This window comes from Ceratotherium simum, chromosome 4, assembly GCF_057802395.1.
Source record: "Ceratotherium simum simum isolate JZ-2026a chromosome 4, ASM5780239v1, whole genome shotgun sequence".
Classification (NCBI taxonomy): domain Eukaryota; kingdom Metazoa; phylum Chordata; class Mammalia; order Perissodactyla; family Rhinocerotidae; genus Ceratotherium; species Ceratotherium simum.
Window position 1 is genome coordinate 86587989 of NC_141903.1, and position 17782 is coordinate 86605770.

Here is a 17782-nt window from a genome sequence, read left to right on the forward strand (position 1 = left end):
CAACATACTTCAGAGATACAGTAATTACATATTACATGGTCAAAGCCAAGGAAGACAAAAACAATCTAAATGTGCTTGTGTTAATATTATAAAAAGGATTTGGTGGTCTTATTTTTAATTTCCATAGACTGGAACTCATATTCTCTATAAACCTGAACTGAGAGGATATATACTGGCATTTGCTATGCGTGTAACAATAACCATGAGTGAACTTTCTAAGATTGACTTATCCTATGCCAAAACATTGCTGTTTTGCAAATGAAAACATTTAGATGATTTGATGCCCCCCTTAATTACTATTCTTTATAACATTACAACATTTGTTCATGGCTCCGCTCTTTATCCTTCCGTGATTTAGGTAACCACTAAGCAGAAAAAAAAAAAAAGTTTTAAAATCGACTGCGTCTGGAATGGCATTTAATGTCTTTCGAAAATTAAGGTGATTTTCCCCAAGTCTTGTTGGAAACCTATCTACCACTAGTGAGCAGGCTCTCCTCCCACATTTCCGTGCGAGTTGGGACTTGAGAAGCCCGGGGATGCTGCTGCAACAGAGGTGGGAGTGGGAGATTCGATGTCACCCGCTTGACACTTCAGCAGTGTTGCTATGAATGATTCACTTGTGTTTGGCACATTTGTTGCAAGGAAATCTCCTCCTCCCGCCGCTTCCTTCGCCGAGCTCCTCTCGGGCTGTCTCCTGTGCTTTGGCCTTTAAGCTGAAGCGAGAGCAGGTGGGCACAGAGGAGCTCGCGGACTCCTCCTCCCCCTGCTCCTTCCCTAATTTAGCAGTACTTCCGGCCGCGTGACATCATCCCCCGCACCCCGGTGACGTGAGCGGCGGGTGACGTGTGTGCGGAGAGAAGCGCGCTGACGTTGCTATTTAAAGGTCCTCCTGCGGGGAGGATGGAGACACAGCGCGAGCACCTGGTGTGGGGTGCGGAGGAGGCAGTGGCGGCCGGGAGCGGGGCCAGGAGCCAGCGGAAGAGCAGAGCGCGCGGGCCGCCCGCCGCCGGCCGCTAGGGGAGGGGGGAAGGAAGGAAAGAAGGACGGACGGACTGACGGACCTGCCGGCCGGACTCGCTCCCCTCGAGGGCCGGCTGGGCCGCTGACCACCAGCCTTCCCGCCGCCCGCGCGGCTGCCGCTCCCTCCCGCTGCCCGCAGAGCCCCGCCGGGCATTCGGGACGGGTCGGCGCCCCAGCCCCCGGCGCCCGGTCGCGGCTCCGCGGGGCCGGCCGTCTCCCGCCCCCTCCCGCGAGCAGGGGCAGGGCCCGCCCCCCGCTCTCCCCGCTCTCCCCGCCCCCTGCCCGCCCGGCCGCCGCGCTCTCCTCCCGCGGGCGGCGCTGACTGGGAAGTGGCGCGCTCCGCTCCGCGAGCGGCCGGTGGAGGCGGAGGCAGCGGCGGCTCCAGGCCGCCCGTGCCGGCGCTGCTCTGCCGAGCGGGAGCCGGAGGCCGGGGGAGGCGGGCGGTGAGGGAAGTGTGAGGCGGCGGCGGGGCCCGGGGACTGTGGCGGCGGCGCGGAGCGGGAGAGGCGAGGAGCAGGGTGGGGGCGCTGGAGTAGCGGCTCTCCCGCGGCTTCGAGCCCCGCGCCCCTGCCTTCGACGCGAGAGTAGCCGCCCGCCTCAGCTCGGGCGGGCGCCCGTCGACCTTCCCGCCCCGTCCTCCGCCGCGGCTCGGCCCGCCCCGGAGCTGGGGGCCGGCGGCGGCGGCGCGCGGCTCGGCTCTGTGACTCATTCATTCCCCGCCGACGGGAGCCTCGGACCTGCGGTGCTCCGAAGAGACGAGGGGAGAGGGGCCGCGGCGAATGAAGGGCCGGGCGCGAGCCAGGCTCCATTGTGCTGGGCGGCGGGGGGCGGGCAGGGGCTGAGGGAGGGGGATCGCGCCCCCGCCCCCCGCTCCCCGGCGTGCGCGGCGCCCCCAGCCTGCTGCCAGCCTGGAAATGGCTCCGTCTATTCTCCTCGGGAGAATGAAGCGATCCTGCCCAGCCTGCTCTTCCTCCTCCCCACCGCCTCTCTGCTCCGAGTCTTAGGAGGGGAGACGTTTCACAGACAGACTCCAATGTGGAGTGCCGTGCACGTCGCGAGCTGCAGGGTTTGCACTTCGAGGAGATTTTTCTACATCGCTTTTTCTAATGTGAGCGCAGGGAAGCAGTGGCATTACTGCTTTTAGGATTTTTATTTTCTCCTAGGGCTCTCTAAAGTGCACGTCGCATTGGGTTGCACGCTCCACCCCCAGGGACCTGGGGTGGGAGAGAAATCTGAACCCGCAGCCTTAGTAGCACCGAAAAGGCCGAGTTACCTGCCTCTCTCTGAGTGTCGAGGAGGACATGAGCGAAATGACCACCGAACTCATTTTTTATAGGACTCGGTGAAGCTGGATTCTGCGCTTTACGACACAGACTCATTTTGTGGAATAGAGTTGACCGCTGTCTCCTCCGCGCAGCATTTTAACTCCAATAAGCAAATGCCCCCTCTGTTTGAACGTTTTGGTATTTACGAGGGAGAAATCATTTTACCTAAGGGAACTAATTGAATTGTCAGCATCACTGAAATACCTCCAGAAAAGGATCTCGGGGGGTGGAAAAGCGACTGCGAAATAGCAGACGGAGAAATTCCTTTGGAAGTTATTCCGAGCATAAGAGCAGAAACTTCAGAGCAAGTTTTCACTGGGCAAAATGGGGTAAGGATTTTTGTGTTTAACACAGCTTCGAATCTGCTTATGTATGTGTGTTATTGAGCGGTGGTGGCGATTGTCTGGGTTTTATGTTTTCAAGCAAATTCCACCTTGCTAAGCTGGTCGTACTTGAAAAATAGGTGTGTTAGCATTTTAACAAGTTATTTTTGTAGAGTGACGCCGGAAGTCATAATGAAGGAACATACGTATATCGTTTGTAACCAGAATATAGTTTTATTAGTAATGTGTAAGAAGACAACACAGTCTGCACTTTACTGGTTACACTGCCGCATTAGTTTGTACTCAAAATCGTGTTGTCTTAGGTTTTGTTGCTGATATCTTTCAAAGAGAAGTACTGCGTTCTCTCAGTACTTTGAGAAGAATCAGTTGCACAGAGGAACAATTGTACAGTAATGGGTGGTTAGACTACAGCCCTTGAAAATGATCCAATGTAAATTGTTGCCCTTACTGTGCCCTCTATTTTGCCCTTGAATACCCAAAGCTAAAATGTGTAGAAGTGATTTATTGGAGCATTAAAACGAAAATCTGAAAGTCTTACTGATGTGGTCTGCACATGGCCGATGCACTTGATAGGAGATCAGAGCTTGAATAGGAAACAGCTTTTTGTTGAAGGAACTTGGTCACTTTCTCTGTTTTTTGCTTTTAAGCTCAAGTCTTCAATTTGTGTTAACAATGTCAGATCTACACCTTCTTTCAAATCCAAAGTCAGCCAAGAGTGCATTTTCCAACCTTTTATTAACTCTTCACACAATAACTTAGTCTTCCTAGTTTAAACCAGAAACCCATAATATATTAATGGAGTAATGGTCTGGTCATTTCATTGACCGATTGTCAATGCTTTTTGTCGAAGAGGAACTTCCAGAATTTTCTTTTCTCTCTCTCCTTTTTTTTTGTAGTTGAACAAACACATCTAAAGGGACAGGAATTGAAAGGATAGACTCTGAAATTCACTGTGACAGTATAAGGGGTGTGCACACCTAAACTTTCTTTCTGGAAACTTTCAGAGGAAAGTTCTTAGATAGTATTACCTTTTGTGTTGGAGTTAAAATTTGAAGTTTATTAACTTGAACAAATTTGAAAATGTAGATATTGTAGGAGCCCTTGGTCAGGAATTAATGAGAAAGAGCGATAATTGTTTTTTAAACTTAAATGACAAGTGATGAGAATATATATAACTTGCATAATTTGGGATGCTGCTGAGAGCAGTTAAAATACCTCATTCTATTTCTAGTGCTGCTATTAGTAGCTTGGTGATCTGAGGCAATTACTTAACCTCTGTGGACTCTGTTTTCTTATCTGTAAAATGGAGGAGTTAGGTGAGTTTAACAAAATTTTGTAATCTGTAAAAGTGAATTCTTTTCTTTTTCTCCTCCTTTCTATTTTAATGATTACTAGTTAGTTTGAGGTAAATCTTTCAGATGGAGAGATTGTTTTCTCTAAGCAGTTTTTAAGCACGTAAGCTGGAAAATAATGGCATTTGAAAAATGTTTTGGATGAGTTGCACCAATTTTAATGAGACAGGATACTGAAAAATACTACTATTCAGAATCTTTGAAATATGGCTTCCTTTAAGAATCTGCAGCTCTTCTGTTTAAAACATGTCAGAGCAAAAAAAAAAATGAGGTGGCAGTTTTTCCTGTCGAAGGCTGCATTCTGTCTAGACTGTGGAATAGTAGTATCGTGGAAGAAGATTGGTTTTCCACAACCTTTAAGCTGCATGAATGCCCATCATTTTACCAAGGGAAGCTTGGGATGAACTTAATAACAGGGGGACTGGTGTTTAAAATATGAAAATAAGCTGCCACACGTAGCAGCACATTTTAGATACTTTAGGGTAATTAAATTTGTTTATAAACTAGTATATTTGCCCTTAATAAAGCCATAAAGGTGGACTGGAGAGGAAACGGAGTGTTAAAAACATTTTTCTGAAAGTCTATATTTGGGGCTATGACTTTCTCATTGATAGTGACTTGTTTCATCTGAGTTGTCAAGAGAGGATGGGTAGGTGGAACTAGAAGAGAAGGGCATGCAGAGAAGGCATTTGTGGAAGTTTCCACACTGGGTGGGTGTTTATGCCTAATAAATGTTTGCAGAATAAGCATAGCCTCCTGCACCCAGTTTTACCCAAGCAGTCCTAAATTACCTTATTCTGACGAGTATCTAAAATTTAATATTGTGGGTGAAGAGTTTCACATTTCATCAATATATTTTTGACTGTTAGGTTATAATAAGAACTTACCTTTGCCTTAATTATGGATGTAATTGCAAGTCTAGGGAGAACATTTAAGCAAAAGGAATTATTTCTAAAGAAAATGAGTGATTAGGCAGAAGACAAATTTATGGCTCCTGTAATACTAGTTTATGAAGTATTGTGGAAACAGAAAAGAACAGCTGAAACTGACAGTTGGCAGAGTCTGTTAGGATCTTGGATGCTGCCTGAACTGTTTAAATCAGTGAAGGCAGTTGAAGTATTGGTTTGTGAAATAGGTGTATCAGACCCCCTACAAATCAGAGCATTCATGTTTGTAAGATAAAGTAAGATAAAGAAGCTTCAAAGCCCCAGCAAGGAGCCTCTGTTAGGTATGACGCCCAGTCCTCCACGTAGTATCTCGTAATGAGAGCAGTGAGTCAGTAGCTATTTCAGAACTATGAGAGCAGGCAACAGAAAGCAAGTAACTTCCACTGTTATCTCATGCTACCTTTTGTTTTGCTTAGCTCATATTGGCAACTTAGTGCCATCAACAAGGGAATAGATAATCTTCCCCCCCTCATTAAAAGTTAGTTCTAAAATGTGATTCTCCCTGCAAATGAGGTCTGATAATGCTGTTTCTGATTTATCTCACCTGCCTGTGGGGACCTCTGGAAACCCACTTTGCCTTTCCCCAGATAACTTCCTGAAGCGTGGAAGTGGGTGCTGCTGCATTGCACCCTATATTGAGTCCCTTTCTTGCTGAAAGAGAAAATTGACACCTCTTTCTGCCTCAGGCTACCTGGGGCTGTAGCAGAAATGTGGAAATCTTGATCCAGCACTACGATATGAACAGGCTTTGTTGTGAAGGCAACCACCTAATCATTTCCAACATTAGAGAAGTTAGATGCAAGTCCTTAATTCTTTGTTCATTTTACCAATTTTGAACCCCTATCATGTGGCAAGTACAGCAGCTTAATGCTGCTGATACAGGGACTAGTAAGATGTGCTCCTTCCCTCAGGGAGTTGATAGTTTAGAAGTTGGGAAGACAGTCAAGCCTGAAATTAAAAAGTACAGTGAAATGTCAAAGGGCTGTAATGTAGCGCAGCCTAGAGGTACAAAGTGTGTATGTGTGTGTGTAGCATTAGCTGCTGAGGGAAGGATAAAAACGCTTTTGTGGAGGAGGTGATAGGTATTAAATAATGGAAGATGAGTACAGGTGGGCCTTGTAGACAAATGAGCAGGGATTCAAGACCCAGGGAACGGTGTGATTGACAGCACTAAGACAAGGAACTGCAAAAAAGTTTGGCATGACGGACTTGTCTCTAAGGGGTGTAGCAAGAGAGAGCTGTAGAGCCTTATACAGGGGCCGGATTAGAGGGCCTTGTGGACCAAGGAAAAGCTGGTGTATTTCAAGCTTTTTTTTGGCAATGGCCCATTGTAGTAAGATACACATTTTTACCTCACAACCTAGTGCACACACATGTAAATGATAAAATGTCACAAAATAATACCCTTTGTGTGATCCACTCTGGTATTTTCTATTCTGTTTTGTTCTATTTTTAAGAAAGAATGATGTTTGGGACCCAATAAATTGATTTAACAACCTAGTAGTAGCAACTGGCAATTTGAGAAACACTGTTCTTGGTTGTGGGAACCACTGAAGGGTTTTAAACAGAGTAGTTACATGAAGGATAAGGGAAGCGGGGTGAGAAAGCAGTTTTAAAAATCGTTTAAAATTTGGTTTTGTATGTTGTATCCTGTGGAAACACCAAGCCGGAGCAGTGAAGCCTGGCTAGGTAGAGGAAATGGATGGCTGGGCAGGCCCTGGAATATTCCAGATGTGGGGAGGGGAGGGATGGCGACGAGTTGTGTGTGGTTGTCTGAGTGGGACTTTTTCAGGATTAGGGCATTTCATGTGCAGAGGTGACAGTGTAGGACATGGCATGGTATGTTCCTAGCAGTCACTCACTCAGGTGGGCCATGAAATAGTGAATTTGGAAGTTTAAAAAGGACTTTCTGGCTGGCCTACAAACTGCATGAAAAGTAAGAGTGAGAACACTTTTGAAATTCCCCCAAGCAGGTAAATAAAGGTACTTGGAGTTGCCAGTAAGACTTGCTGTGTAAGCTGAAAAGTTATTTCATCTGTGACTAACATAGAATTGTAATTCTGTATCTGTCAACATATTAGGAGGATATCAATGGTAAGCTGAAGTTTATTGAAATGTAATTGACATACAACATTGTGTTAGTTTAAGGTGTACAACCTGTTGATTTGACACGTTTATGTCTCGAAACGATCATCAAACGATCATCATAATAAGTCTAGTTAACATCCATCACCTCACATGGTTCCAAATTTTTTTTCTTGTGACGAGAACTTTCATGAGAATAGGTATATTTTTGAATATATTAATGGAATAAATGAGCCCACCCCGCTCTTATTGAAATTTGAAGTAACTAATTTTTTGTTTTTAGTGCTTTTTTGAGGTAACATTATACACGGGCAAGATCACCCTTGCTCTTTCCAAATGTCCTTTCCCGCCAGTCTACAACCTGTTGTTCCATATAGCGAGGACTTTTAACCGGTTCCTTTTTGCTCTTCTCTCCTTTTATCCTTGTGACTCATCATCCCCTTTTCCCTTGTCCTAGTAACATAGGCAGGGATAAGAGCAGTGGACTCTCAGGGCTTTTCTCCTGGCTACAGTGCGTTTACCCACGTAAAGCTGGTAGAAAAAATTCAAGCCCACTCCCAGCCCCAAACCTGCCATCTTCCTAACTTTGCTTCTGCAGTTTCCTCCTACCTCCCAGCTTCTTTTCGCTTCCATGTTGGGATTGGCAGTGCTCACCTGAGACCCGCCACCCCCCCCCCCCCCGACAAAAAAAAAAAAAATTGACAGAGGAGGAGAATTTTTCTTTTCCAGATCTGGTGGTGATGGATGGGTGGACCATCCACTCTCAACTTAGAGGGAACACAATCTCTATATGGGCTAGCAAGTTGTGTTATCATGCCAAGATGTAAGAATATTATTAAAATTTATAAATAAGATATTTTATAATGTCTTTTTAAAAAACTAGATCCTATTCTAGAGTTTTAAAAGTGAAAATAAAAACTTTTTGAATAGTTACATTTTCAGCAGGGGGGCACAAGTTGAATGACGGGGGAAAATCAAGGTTATGGTAGTTGAGTATTTGTGCAAAGTTCTGAGTAAGACTGTATAAACTAGTCAAGGTTGGTTACTTTAAGTATCTATGTAAATTAACTTTGGGGAGGGGCGAATATTAGAGCTAGGATCATTTGGGAGACAGAATGGACGTGGTATATGATGTTTTTCCCTCTGGCCTGAGGTTTTTATAAGAATGAAATAGTGATTGTGAGTAGCAAGTTAGAAGGTGATTATGTAATTCTTAAAACCAAGATATATTATGTCGTTTTGACTGGTCACATTATATAGACATTAATCCTTTTTAAAAACATCCTTATTGTTACTATTTTTATTTCTTTTACTTGTAATTTTATTTTCTTTATTTTGATTTCCTGGCTCTAGAATAGAATTACTAAACTTCCACAACAAACTTGCAGACTACCATGAACAAACAAGCACACAAAAAAATCCTCTTGAAAATATAAATATAGAAAGGATGTGTTTAGAGTAATCTCTTAATTTTGGTTCAGTACAGTAATTTATTAATAATAATTTTGAAATGAAGTCACAATATAAATCTGACTATTGTGACTTTTCTTTTTGGGGATTAGAGAATCATAAAAGTTGGTTTAGGCTAATTACCTGAAATGTTCATGGCAGTTAAGGGATTGAACAGAAGAAACTGCCTTTACACACAGTTTGTAAACTCAGTTCAGTTTTAAGTGATTGAATGTCCCAGATGAAAAGGTCATTTAATCTCACAAGGTCCAGCCTCCTTCCTGCCTTGTGATTTTTTTTTTTTTCAGACCTCTGGTATTTAGTTGAAATATTTGTTTTTAGTTACTGGATTGTTTTGTTTTGTTATTTGGGATTAATCCAACTCACTGGACAAAAGAGTAGGGAAAATGAGTTACAAATAGTTAATATTTACTGATGTAATTTTTAAATGACTGAATATAAGACATTTTAAATAGCTTTATTTCTCAGTTAGGATCTGTTTAGTTGAATGAAAGGTGCAGTTTCTTGTTTGTGCTCCCCATTTGTAATGCTTATAGTACAGAAAAGTGACCCTGTAGTTTGTGAGATTCATTGTGTTCCTGGAATAGGTGACATTTTCCTAGAGATCAGAAAGACTTCTCTTAAATTTTGAAACACTGAGTGCTTATGAGGCATTGTAAGGTTTCAGTCTCGTTAAGTATCTTCATTTCAAAAGAATCTCCATGTGATAAGCAGTATTTATATAGATTTTAGCCCATCTACAAGAATTGAGATAAAATTTCAAATCTTACTGAATGGGCATTACAAGAGTAGGTACAGTTTTTTAAAAGCCAATCATTCGGTGATCTCCAACATGTGAACAAAATCTTAGAATCTTAATTTTAGGCAAAAAAAATCTTAATTTTTACAGCATACCTCTCCATATACTGTAAAATTAGGATCCATTATCACTTTCTGTTAAGAGAGAGATTTATCAGTGAACTTCTGCTCTTAATTGTAGCTTGATTCTCTCTCCCCCATCCATCGTTAAGTCTAACACATTGGTCATTTCTGTGCTCCCTAATAAAATATCTGAGAAAAAAGATGAAAGTGATAAGAATCAATGCTTCTTGCTTTAAGCAACATTTTTGAGGGAAGAGGTTGAAATTATTGACATGATTATATTAAAATGTTTACGTTTTGTCTTTTCCCTCCACATTTTATTTATTTCTCGTTTTAAAAGTTTTTAAAAATCTGCTCACTTCTCTAGTAAGTATAATTTAGAATTAATTTTACAGGGGCAGGTAGAACTACTTTTACAGGGGCATCTTTTTAGTGACCTTGCAAAGGAAAAAAAAAAACCAAACTATTCTTTTTCATGAGGTTTTTTCCCAATAATGGATTGTGAACCCAATATGGCTCTTGTGTAGCTAAAAGAATTTTAAATATATAGAACTAACATTTGACTTAGTTAAGAACTGAATTTCTTTTGCACATAACTATCTTTTCTCTTCTAAGGTAGGCAAAAAGTCATTGTTTTCTTTCTTGTATCAGAAAATAAAATTATTTATAAAATCCAAAAATAAGCAATCTAGTCAATATTTTCTCTGCATAGCACAGTTATCTTTGCACTTTCTCAAGCTTTTGAAAAATCACCTTAATTCCTTAATACCTAATATTAGCTTTAAAAAAATAGCTTTACTTTATGGACATTTCCTTTTAATATTCTTCCATAAAACATGAAGCGTTTCCATGTTATCTTTGAAAAGGGTTGACACCATTTGCTCAAGGCAGAGCAGTTGTAAGAATTGAGGGCTTTTGTAAAATTACCAAAGAAGAGACAGAAATTAAACATAAACAAAAAACTATGCTGAGGGACCACCGATGCCAAAGCAGCTTTCATTACTTTATAAGGTCATCTTAAGTCATGTTTATTATGTCATGTCTGTTGATACATCTGAATCCACATGTTCACGTGCCTCAAAGTCCAGAGGGCTGTACAAGAGAGTGTCCTTGACTTCACCCCCATAGGAGGACGTGCTTCTAATTTGTCCCTGTCTTTAGTAGGAGAGCTGTAATAGAAATGTGCTGAGAGCCACAGCTCTGCTGCGTCTCTCTATGGGTTTCCTAAACCCCTGGTTCATAGTATAGCACATGTGTGCAGTGTAAGTTGAAAAGATATGGGGAGTTAGACCCTGTTTTTGGTATACAGAAAATCCTGATTTCTAGCAATTGGGTACACATTTGGATGTACCAAGTTCTTGTCTGATCATTTTTCCAGGTAAATTGTTGGATCCTTTCACTTTACGTTTAAGCATGCCTCAATCTTTCTTAAGTAGTTATTGTCTTCTTTCTGTTTCATTTAGGTATTTTTAAGTAAGAAATTTAAGAGCGTTATTCTGAAGAAGGCTTTTTTTTGTGAGTTGGGATTTTCTGCCCTACTTACTTTTTGTTCATCCCATTAGGCTCTTAATAATGGTCTCTAGGAAATTATCTCCAGTGGATTTGACTATCAAGGAGCTCAGAGGATTCATATCAGAACACTTCTGGCAGTCAGTCCTCCTTCCTGGCAGGGAAGTCTGTCCATTACACTTACACAGAACCATTATTGTGAACCTACTCCAGTAACTGACCTAGGCCTAGCCCTTTAGCTTTCGGCGCTTCATTTTTGCTTATTCTTTTGTAAAACTGCAGTTTTCTGTCCTGTGTTGTTACGAATCTCTGTCACATGGCTTTTAACTTGAAAATTCATATGCTTTGCTTCAGCACCCTGCCAGCTCCCAAGATGTTTACCGAATGAGGATTCCACCTACTCTTGTTCACTCATATTGCCAGGGATCTGTAGACGTTCAGCTGAATGGGAAGACTCCCAAGTCACCCTTGAACTCATCTTTCTTGAGGTTCTGTTGATTGAAAAAAAAAGTAGTTGTTCTGGGCCGACTCCGTGGCTTAGCGGTTAAGCACTTGCGCTCGCTGCTGGCGGCCCGGGCGCACCGACACACGGCTCATCAAGCCATGCTGTGGCGGGTCCAATATAAAGTAGAGGAAGATGGGGGCGGATGTTAGCCCAGGGCCAGTCTTCCTCAGAAAAAAGAGGAGGATTGGCGTGGATATTAGCTCAGGGCTGATCTTCCTCATAAATAAATAAATAAATAAGTAAGTAAATAAATAAAATAGGTATGTAAAAAAAAAAAGTTCTAGATCTTGTGGGCTGCCTTTTTCCTTCCTCAGCTGATAATGTATAGAATTTTAGTTGTCTATTTTCAGTTAGTATTTTATTGCTAAGTTGATATTTATTATTCTGCCTATATTAGTATGGGGGAAGTAATAAGACATTAATAACAACATTTCTACTTAGTTTTATTTGGTGGCATATTAGTGTATTCTGAGTAATTAATATGTGATCTATGGGTAGTTAAACTATAGGCTATTATATGGTAGGAAGCTAGCCTGAAGAATGTTTTCAAAGATGGTGCAGGGGTCAGTTAGAAACCAGGATGCAAAATTGTATATTCTTTGTGACCTCAACTATATAAAATACATTCTGTGTATGCATAAAGAGGTGTGAAGGAAATTCTTTGAAGTGCTACCATGTATATTTCTGGTAGGTATAATTGTGAAATTTTGTTTTTTGAATCTTTCTGAATCTTTTAGTTTCTCTGTGATGAATATATTAAGTTTTAGACCTTCTCTTGGGTTTTAAGGGTGAGGGGATTTAGAAAATGCTAATATCTGCAGTACAAAGTTATCAGGCTCAGTCACTGTTATAGATGCTGATGTGTTTGTATCAGTTTGCTTATCTTAAATTTTATTTCATTTTTCTTTTCAAAATTGGCTAGAGAAGTAGTTACTCTAATGATAGCAAAAATGGTTTCTTGTTTAAGTGTGAGGAGTGGTTCTGCTGTCAGTTATCAGAGTGTTCATACTAAGCCCCGCTTTTTATGGATGAGGAGACAGACTCAAAGGGAAAATGTGACTTATGGGAGGTTATGCATCTGTGATGCGGCAGACGTGTGCTAGGTCTAGATGCTTGAGCTGCTTAGGGGATTAGTTTAGGGGATCCTAAGTAGATGCTCACATATAGAGAGACTCACTTAGAGAGGGGTTTCTAACCCCTAATAGTTAAAAAAAAATTCTAATTTAGGGCAAGTTTAGTATCTTAGTGGTGAGTTCATTAAATGTATCTTGTTTTCCTTTTAGATGGTACTGAAAGAAACTGCATTCTAATTTTAGTGTAGTTAAACCTCTGCTCAGTACGTTATATTCTGAATGTACTGAAGTCTTTCTCCTAAGTGATTTGATGTTACTGCACGTATTTAGTATAGAGTTTCCAAAGTTGATATTAAATTCTAAATTCCATCAGTCAAAGCCTTGTTAACTGCCCTTGTAGTTATTGGCACATGATCCTCTGGAATACTTAAGTAGGCAGGGTCTACTTCTCTGAAGATTTCAGACCAGAAAAAGAAAGCTTGAGATGTTATCTTGAAACACTTTTTGTAGGGCTTAGTGCTGGACCAAGAGACCCACAAGTGGAAGGATGACTTGTAGCATATTGCACAATTTCTGAATCATCATGAGATAGCTGTAAGTTACTTGATTCCCTAGAATTTGTAAGAGAAGGTTGGACCATATCATATCCAGATTTAAAATTGTTATTCTTTCTAAATTATTTTTCCCAGAAGTCCCAAATTCTAATGCTGTCTTTAGCTAGGCAGAAAAATATATGAATGTATAGAGGAAGAAGGCAGTAGGGATTGGTGGGGCCTGTGGGAAAGTGAAGAGAACGTGTCCTGCCTAAAGGCATTCATATCTAATGTGTCCTAAAGACCATCTGGTGAAATAAATACATCTGAGGTCTAATCCCTTATTATTATATATTTAGCAAACATTTTTTGAGCTCCTACCATGTGCTAGTGACTATGGTACTAATAGGTTAGACACAGGAAATTTGGAAGTGCTTAAACTCTTGACTAAAGAAGGAAGACCAAAGCATAGCAGAGTAGTGGCGGAAATTAACATTAGATTAATGTTTCTCAATTTTGAACCTGCATCAGATCCCCTAGAAGGCTTGTTAAAAACACAGATTGCTGGGCTTCACCGCAAGTTTTTGATTCAGTGGGTCTGGGAGTGGGGCCCATGAATTTGCTGTTCTAACCGGTCCCCAGGTGATGCTGATGCGGCTGGTGCAAGGACCTTACTTTGAGTCATTGCATTTGAGAAATGAGGCTTACACATGCGAGCAACTTCTGTCCGTTCAAAAGCTTCATTGATTCTTGAAGCTTTTTTTTTTTTGCCCTGCTTGTAATTTATAAAAATTATAGTTTTGAACTGAGAGGAAAACCCTGATTGAGTCTCTTATCTGTTTTTTTTATGAGCTAAAAGGTCCAGGACAACTTGAAACTGATCTCTATCTCTTTAAACCTGATTACTTTCAGCAGTACCTACCAGTTATGCCCATTTCTTATTGAGAGTTACTTCTGCTTTCTGGCATTTCTAAATGTATTATTTTTAAAACTACCTGACATTGCTTTGACTCCTGAAGTTTTATGCTTTTGGAGGAAGTATGATTTCCTTCTAAGTTGTTTATTCTGCCTAAATATCCTTAAGTTTGTCCCCATACCATAGTATTAGTTTTCTATTGTTGTGTGACAAATTACTACAATTCTAGTGACTTAAAACAACACCCATTTATCTCACAGTTTCTGAGTCAGAAGTCTGGGCACCTTAACTGGGTCTTCTGCTCAGAGTCTCAGAAGCAGTCAAGGTGGCAGCTGGGACTAGAGTCTCATCTGTGGATCAGTGTCTTCTTCGAAGCTCGTGTGGTTGTTGGCTGAATTCATTTCCTTGCAGCTATAGAACTCAAAGAGGCTGTGTCTTCAAGACCAGCAGGAGGAGCCCCTCCCTGGTGCTTCATCTTCTTTCAAAGGACTCATCTAATAAATCAGGGCCACCCAGGATAAGCTCCCTTTTGATTAACTGAAATCAACTGATTAGTGACCTAATCACCTGTGTCATACCCCATCCTGTTCAACCCTTCTACCAACACTCAAAGGAGAGTTTTACGCAGAAGGTGTCCACCAGGGGGCAGTAATCTTGGGGCCATCTTAGAATTCTGCCTACTATACCACATCACATACCTATAGATATTTTCCAAATGCTCAAATATCAATGTATCCATTCCATCTTTTTTTAACTTTTAAAATTATGTAGCCCTCTACACTCCTACTCCAGTATGGACTGGTTAGTCTTTAGGCACGGGTGTAGTTCTCATACTAGACCTTCTCTTAAATAAATATATATTTGGCATTGTATCTCCTGTTTCCCGGACACTAAGTTTTCTTTCTTGGCTTACCCCTTTGTTTTACTGAAGCTCATTTACCTGTAGTTACTGAAAATGGCTAGGTAGGAGATAACTTTTTTGAGACATAATATATGTGTCTCCCTGCTCCTCTGTAATCGAGTCTAGATCTCTAGACAGGAAATAATTCCCTCTCATTATTGTGAAGGCACTGATCTGTTGTCTTCTCCTTTCTAGTCTTCCTGTTGAAGCCTGCTTGTTTCTGATTCTTGTTCCTTCATGTGTGACTTTTCCCCCACTGGGGAAAGTTTTAGGATTTTCTTTTTTTTTTTTTCCTTCTCTGCTATTCAAAAATTTCACGATGACATGGTGTGAGATTTTTTTGTTATATGTTTTGTTTTTTATGTTTTTAACATTTGTTCTTTTGGTAACTGCTGGGCCCATTCAATCTGTCAATTCTCTTAAGTTTGGGAGATTTTCTTCTATTTTTAAAAAATATCTTAAACATTTTCTCTCCTCTTTATGAACTATTAGGATTTTTTGTCAACTAATAACCTCCTTTTTGTCTTATGCACTATTTTTCTCTTTTTATTTTGCCTTCTAAGGAAATTTCCTTGACTTTATCTTCTAACACTTCTATTGGATTTTTAATGTCCACATATTTTTAAATTTCCAGGTCCTCTTTCATAATATCTTATTTGAGGACATTTATAGTGTTTTGAAGTTTTGTTCTTTCTTTTGTGTTCCTTTTTTGTTTGTTTAGTTTCTTCTTTCATGTTGGAAACTTTCCTGGAATATCTGGTGATCCTCAGCCATGTGTAACAGTGAGATACTGATAAGCTGACTAGGAACTCGCTGTGACTCGGTGAGGCCTGTCCCCCGTGGGCTTCATGGTAGGCATTTAGGTGGTGAACTGGCCTTTTTCCTGGGCGGTCCCCAGGTGTCACTAAGTAGAAATCTATTCTCTAAGATTGTAGGTCTTTTCTCTGAGACTGTTCAGTTTCCCTAGAGAATGATCTTCCAGTGTATATACCTCTTGGCATTCTGAGAGCAAGGTAAGTATATTCTTCCATTATATACCTGGGTGCATATTACCTGCTGTAATCTGAACCCATGAAGGGGAGGGTTTTTGAGGGGACATGGTTCAGTTTGCAGCCTTTCTTTTAATGCTCCTGTTTTAGGCCCCCTCTTATCTTCTACTCGTGGGAAAGGTAGTTGCTTGACTGTGTAGGGTGGGGCCAGGGAAGGAGGCTCTCGTTGCTCTGTCCTTTAAACTTTCAATCAACTCCTCAATTTCAGCCCCAGACCTCACACCCTCTTCTGCAGTCCCTTCCTCTAAATTCTCGCCAGTAAGTTGTTCACTTATTTGTTCCCTCTTTGCAGACACATTATAGTTTCCTTGGCTTTGTCAAGTCAGGTGCTATTCCTTCTTTCAAAACTAGATCTTTCAAAACTGTATTAAAATTACTTACACACTGGTGTCACTTCTATTCTTTGGTATTATGGGTTTATACCTTCTTTTTCTCTTCGCTTTCATTTTAGTGGAAATTCAGAAAAGGAAGATCAATGTGTGCAATTAATTTGCCATGTTTGACCAGAATCACTGAGCTGTAGCTTCTGAATTTATGTAAGGCATCTTTTAGAATGTGTTGACACTGTTGATGGTTAACTAATAAGAATTTGGTGGATGATAAAGTGTTGGCTTTCTAAAAATCTCTCCCTGTTACCAACACCTGAGAACTCAATGCATGATGTAAGCACATCTTAAAATTAAAAAGTTAAAATTGATCATCAGGCCAAAACAAACCTCAGCAAAGCAGAGCACTGAGTCTCTCAACTGTGTTGGGTAGCCATGGTATTGCTAGTTTATCCCCCAACACTGTGCCTCTTGAGCACTTGTAACAAACGTTAAGCACTTAATTTGTGTCATGAGTCATGCTAGGCACTGGCAATACAAAAATGAGTAGACAGCCATGTAAACAAGAAATTACATTACTGTGATTTGAGTGCTGTAGTAGAGATGCACGTTGTGTTGGAAAGCACAGAGAAGGAAGTGCCCACCTCCACCTGGGAAGGTCAGAGAGAGCTTCACAGAGGCAGTTATGTTTGTTTTGAGCCTTAAAGAACAAACAAGAATTGATGGGTGGTGGAGTGGAGTGGGGAGAGGGAAAATGGGTGAGGGGGTTGTTGGAGAGGGGTAGCATAGGTAAGCTTCAGAGGTGACATATGCTAGTTAGAAAGTTAAGGTAGTTTGGCATAACTTGGGTATAGTTCAAAAGTATATTTGACTAGAAAGTTAGTCCAGGACCAGATGATGACTGTGTGTCAAATTAGAGGACTGTACTTTTCCTCTAGATTAGTGGTCTCCACATATTTTTGATGTGGTACTCATATCAGTGAAAGATTTTGAGCATATTCCTTCATATGTTTATATTTGTAAATGACATGTCCTATTTGTGTGTGTGTGTGTGTATACGTATATAATATAAAACCTATGTAAAAATAGAAATGAAAGAGGAGAAAACTAACTTCTTCCTATACCCTAGTTTAGAGGCCATTGCTTTAAGTAAAGGTGAGCAAAGGAACAATTTTAATCTGATGGAGTTATTACCATGCTTGTGTTTTCAATCAACTACTCAGGCCTCAATATGGAGGAAGTTTTGGACTTGGGGGAGGGATGTGTGTGTGAGAAATGGGTGGGGATCTTGGAGGCCCTCAAATTTAATTGTGTAATAGGTTAATTGCCACAGTTTCGTCGAGAATAATGGCTTGGATTAAGATAAAATAGAACAGGGGCTGGATTCAAAGAGATTTAAGTAGTAGTATCTGGGGCCATTGACAGTGAACTATATAGATGGAGAGGGTAGAGGGATTGACTTGGTCACCATTAATTGAGGTAGGGAACCAGAGAAGAGAAGCAAGTTTGCAGCGAGGTGAGATGACAAATTGAGTAAAAGTTGATGTATTTATGGCCATGTATGGG

General features: G+C 41.0%; 1 protein-coding gene across 1 annotated transcript in view; it reads left to right on the plus strand.

Moving 5' to 3' along the window:
- The first annotated feature begins 1900 nt into the window (after positions 1-1900).
- Positions 1901-17782, plus strand: part of HOMER1 (homer scaffold protein 1) — a 118022-nt gene continuing 102140 nt past the window's right edge. The window contains exon 1 of the mRNA XM_004420420.3: positions 1901-2674. Within this exon, the coding sequence (XP_004420477.1) occupies positions 2670-2674 (5 nt within the window). The 5' untranslated portion in view covers positions 1901-2669. The remainder of the gene's footprint in view (positions 2675-17782) is intronic.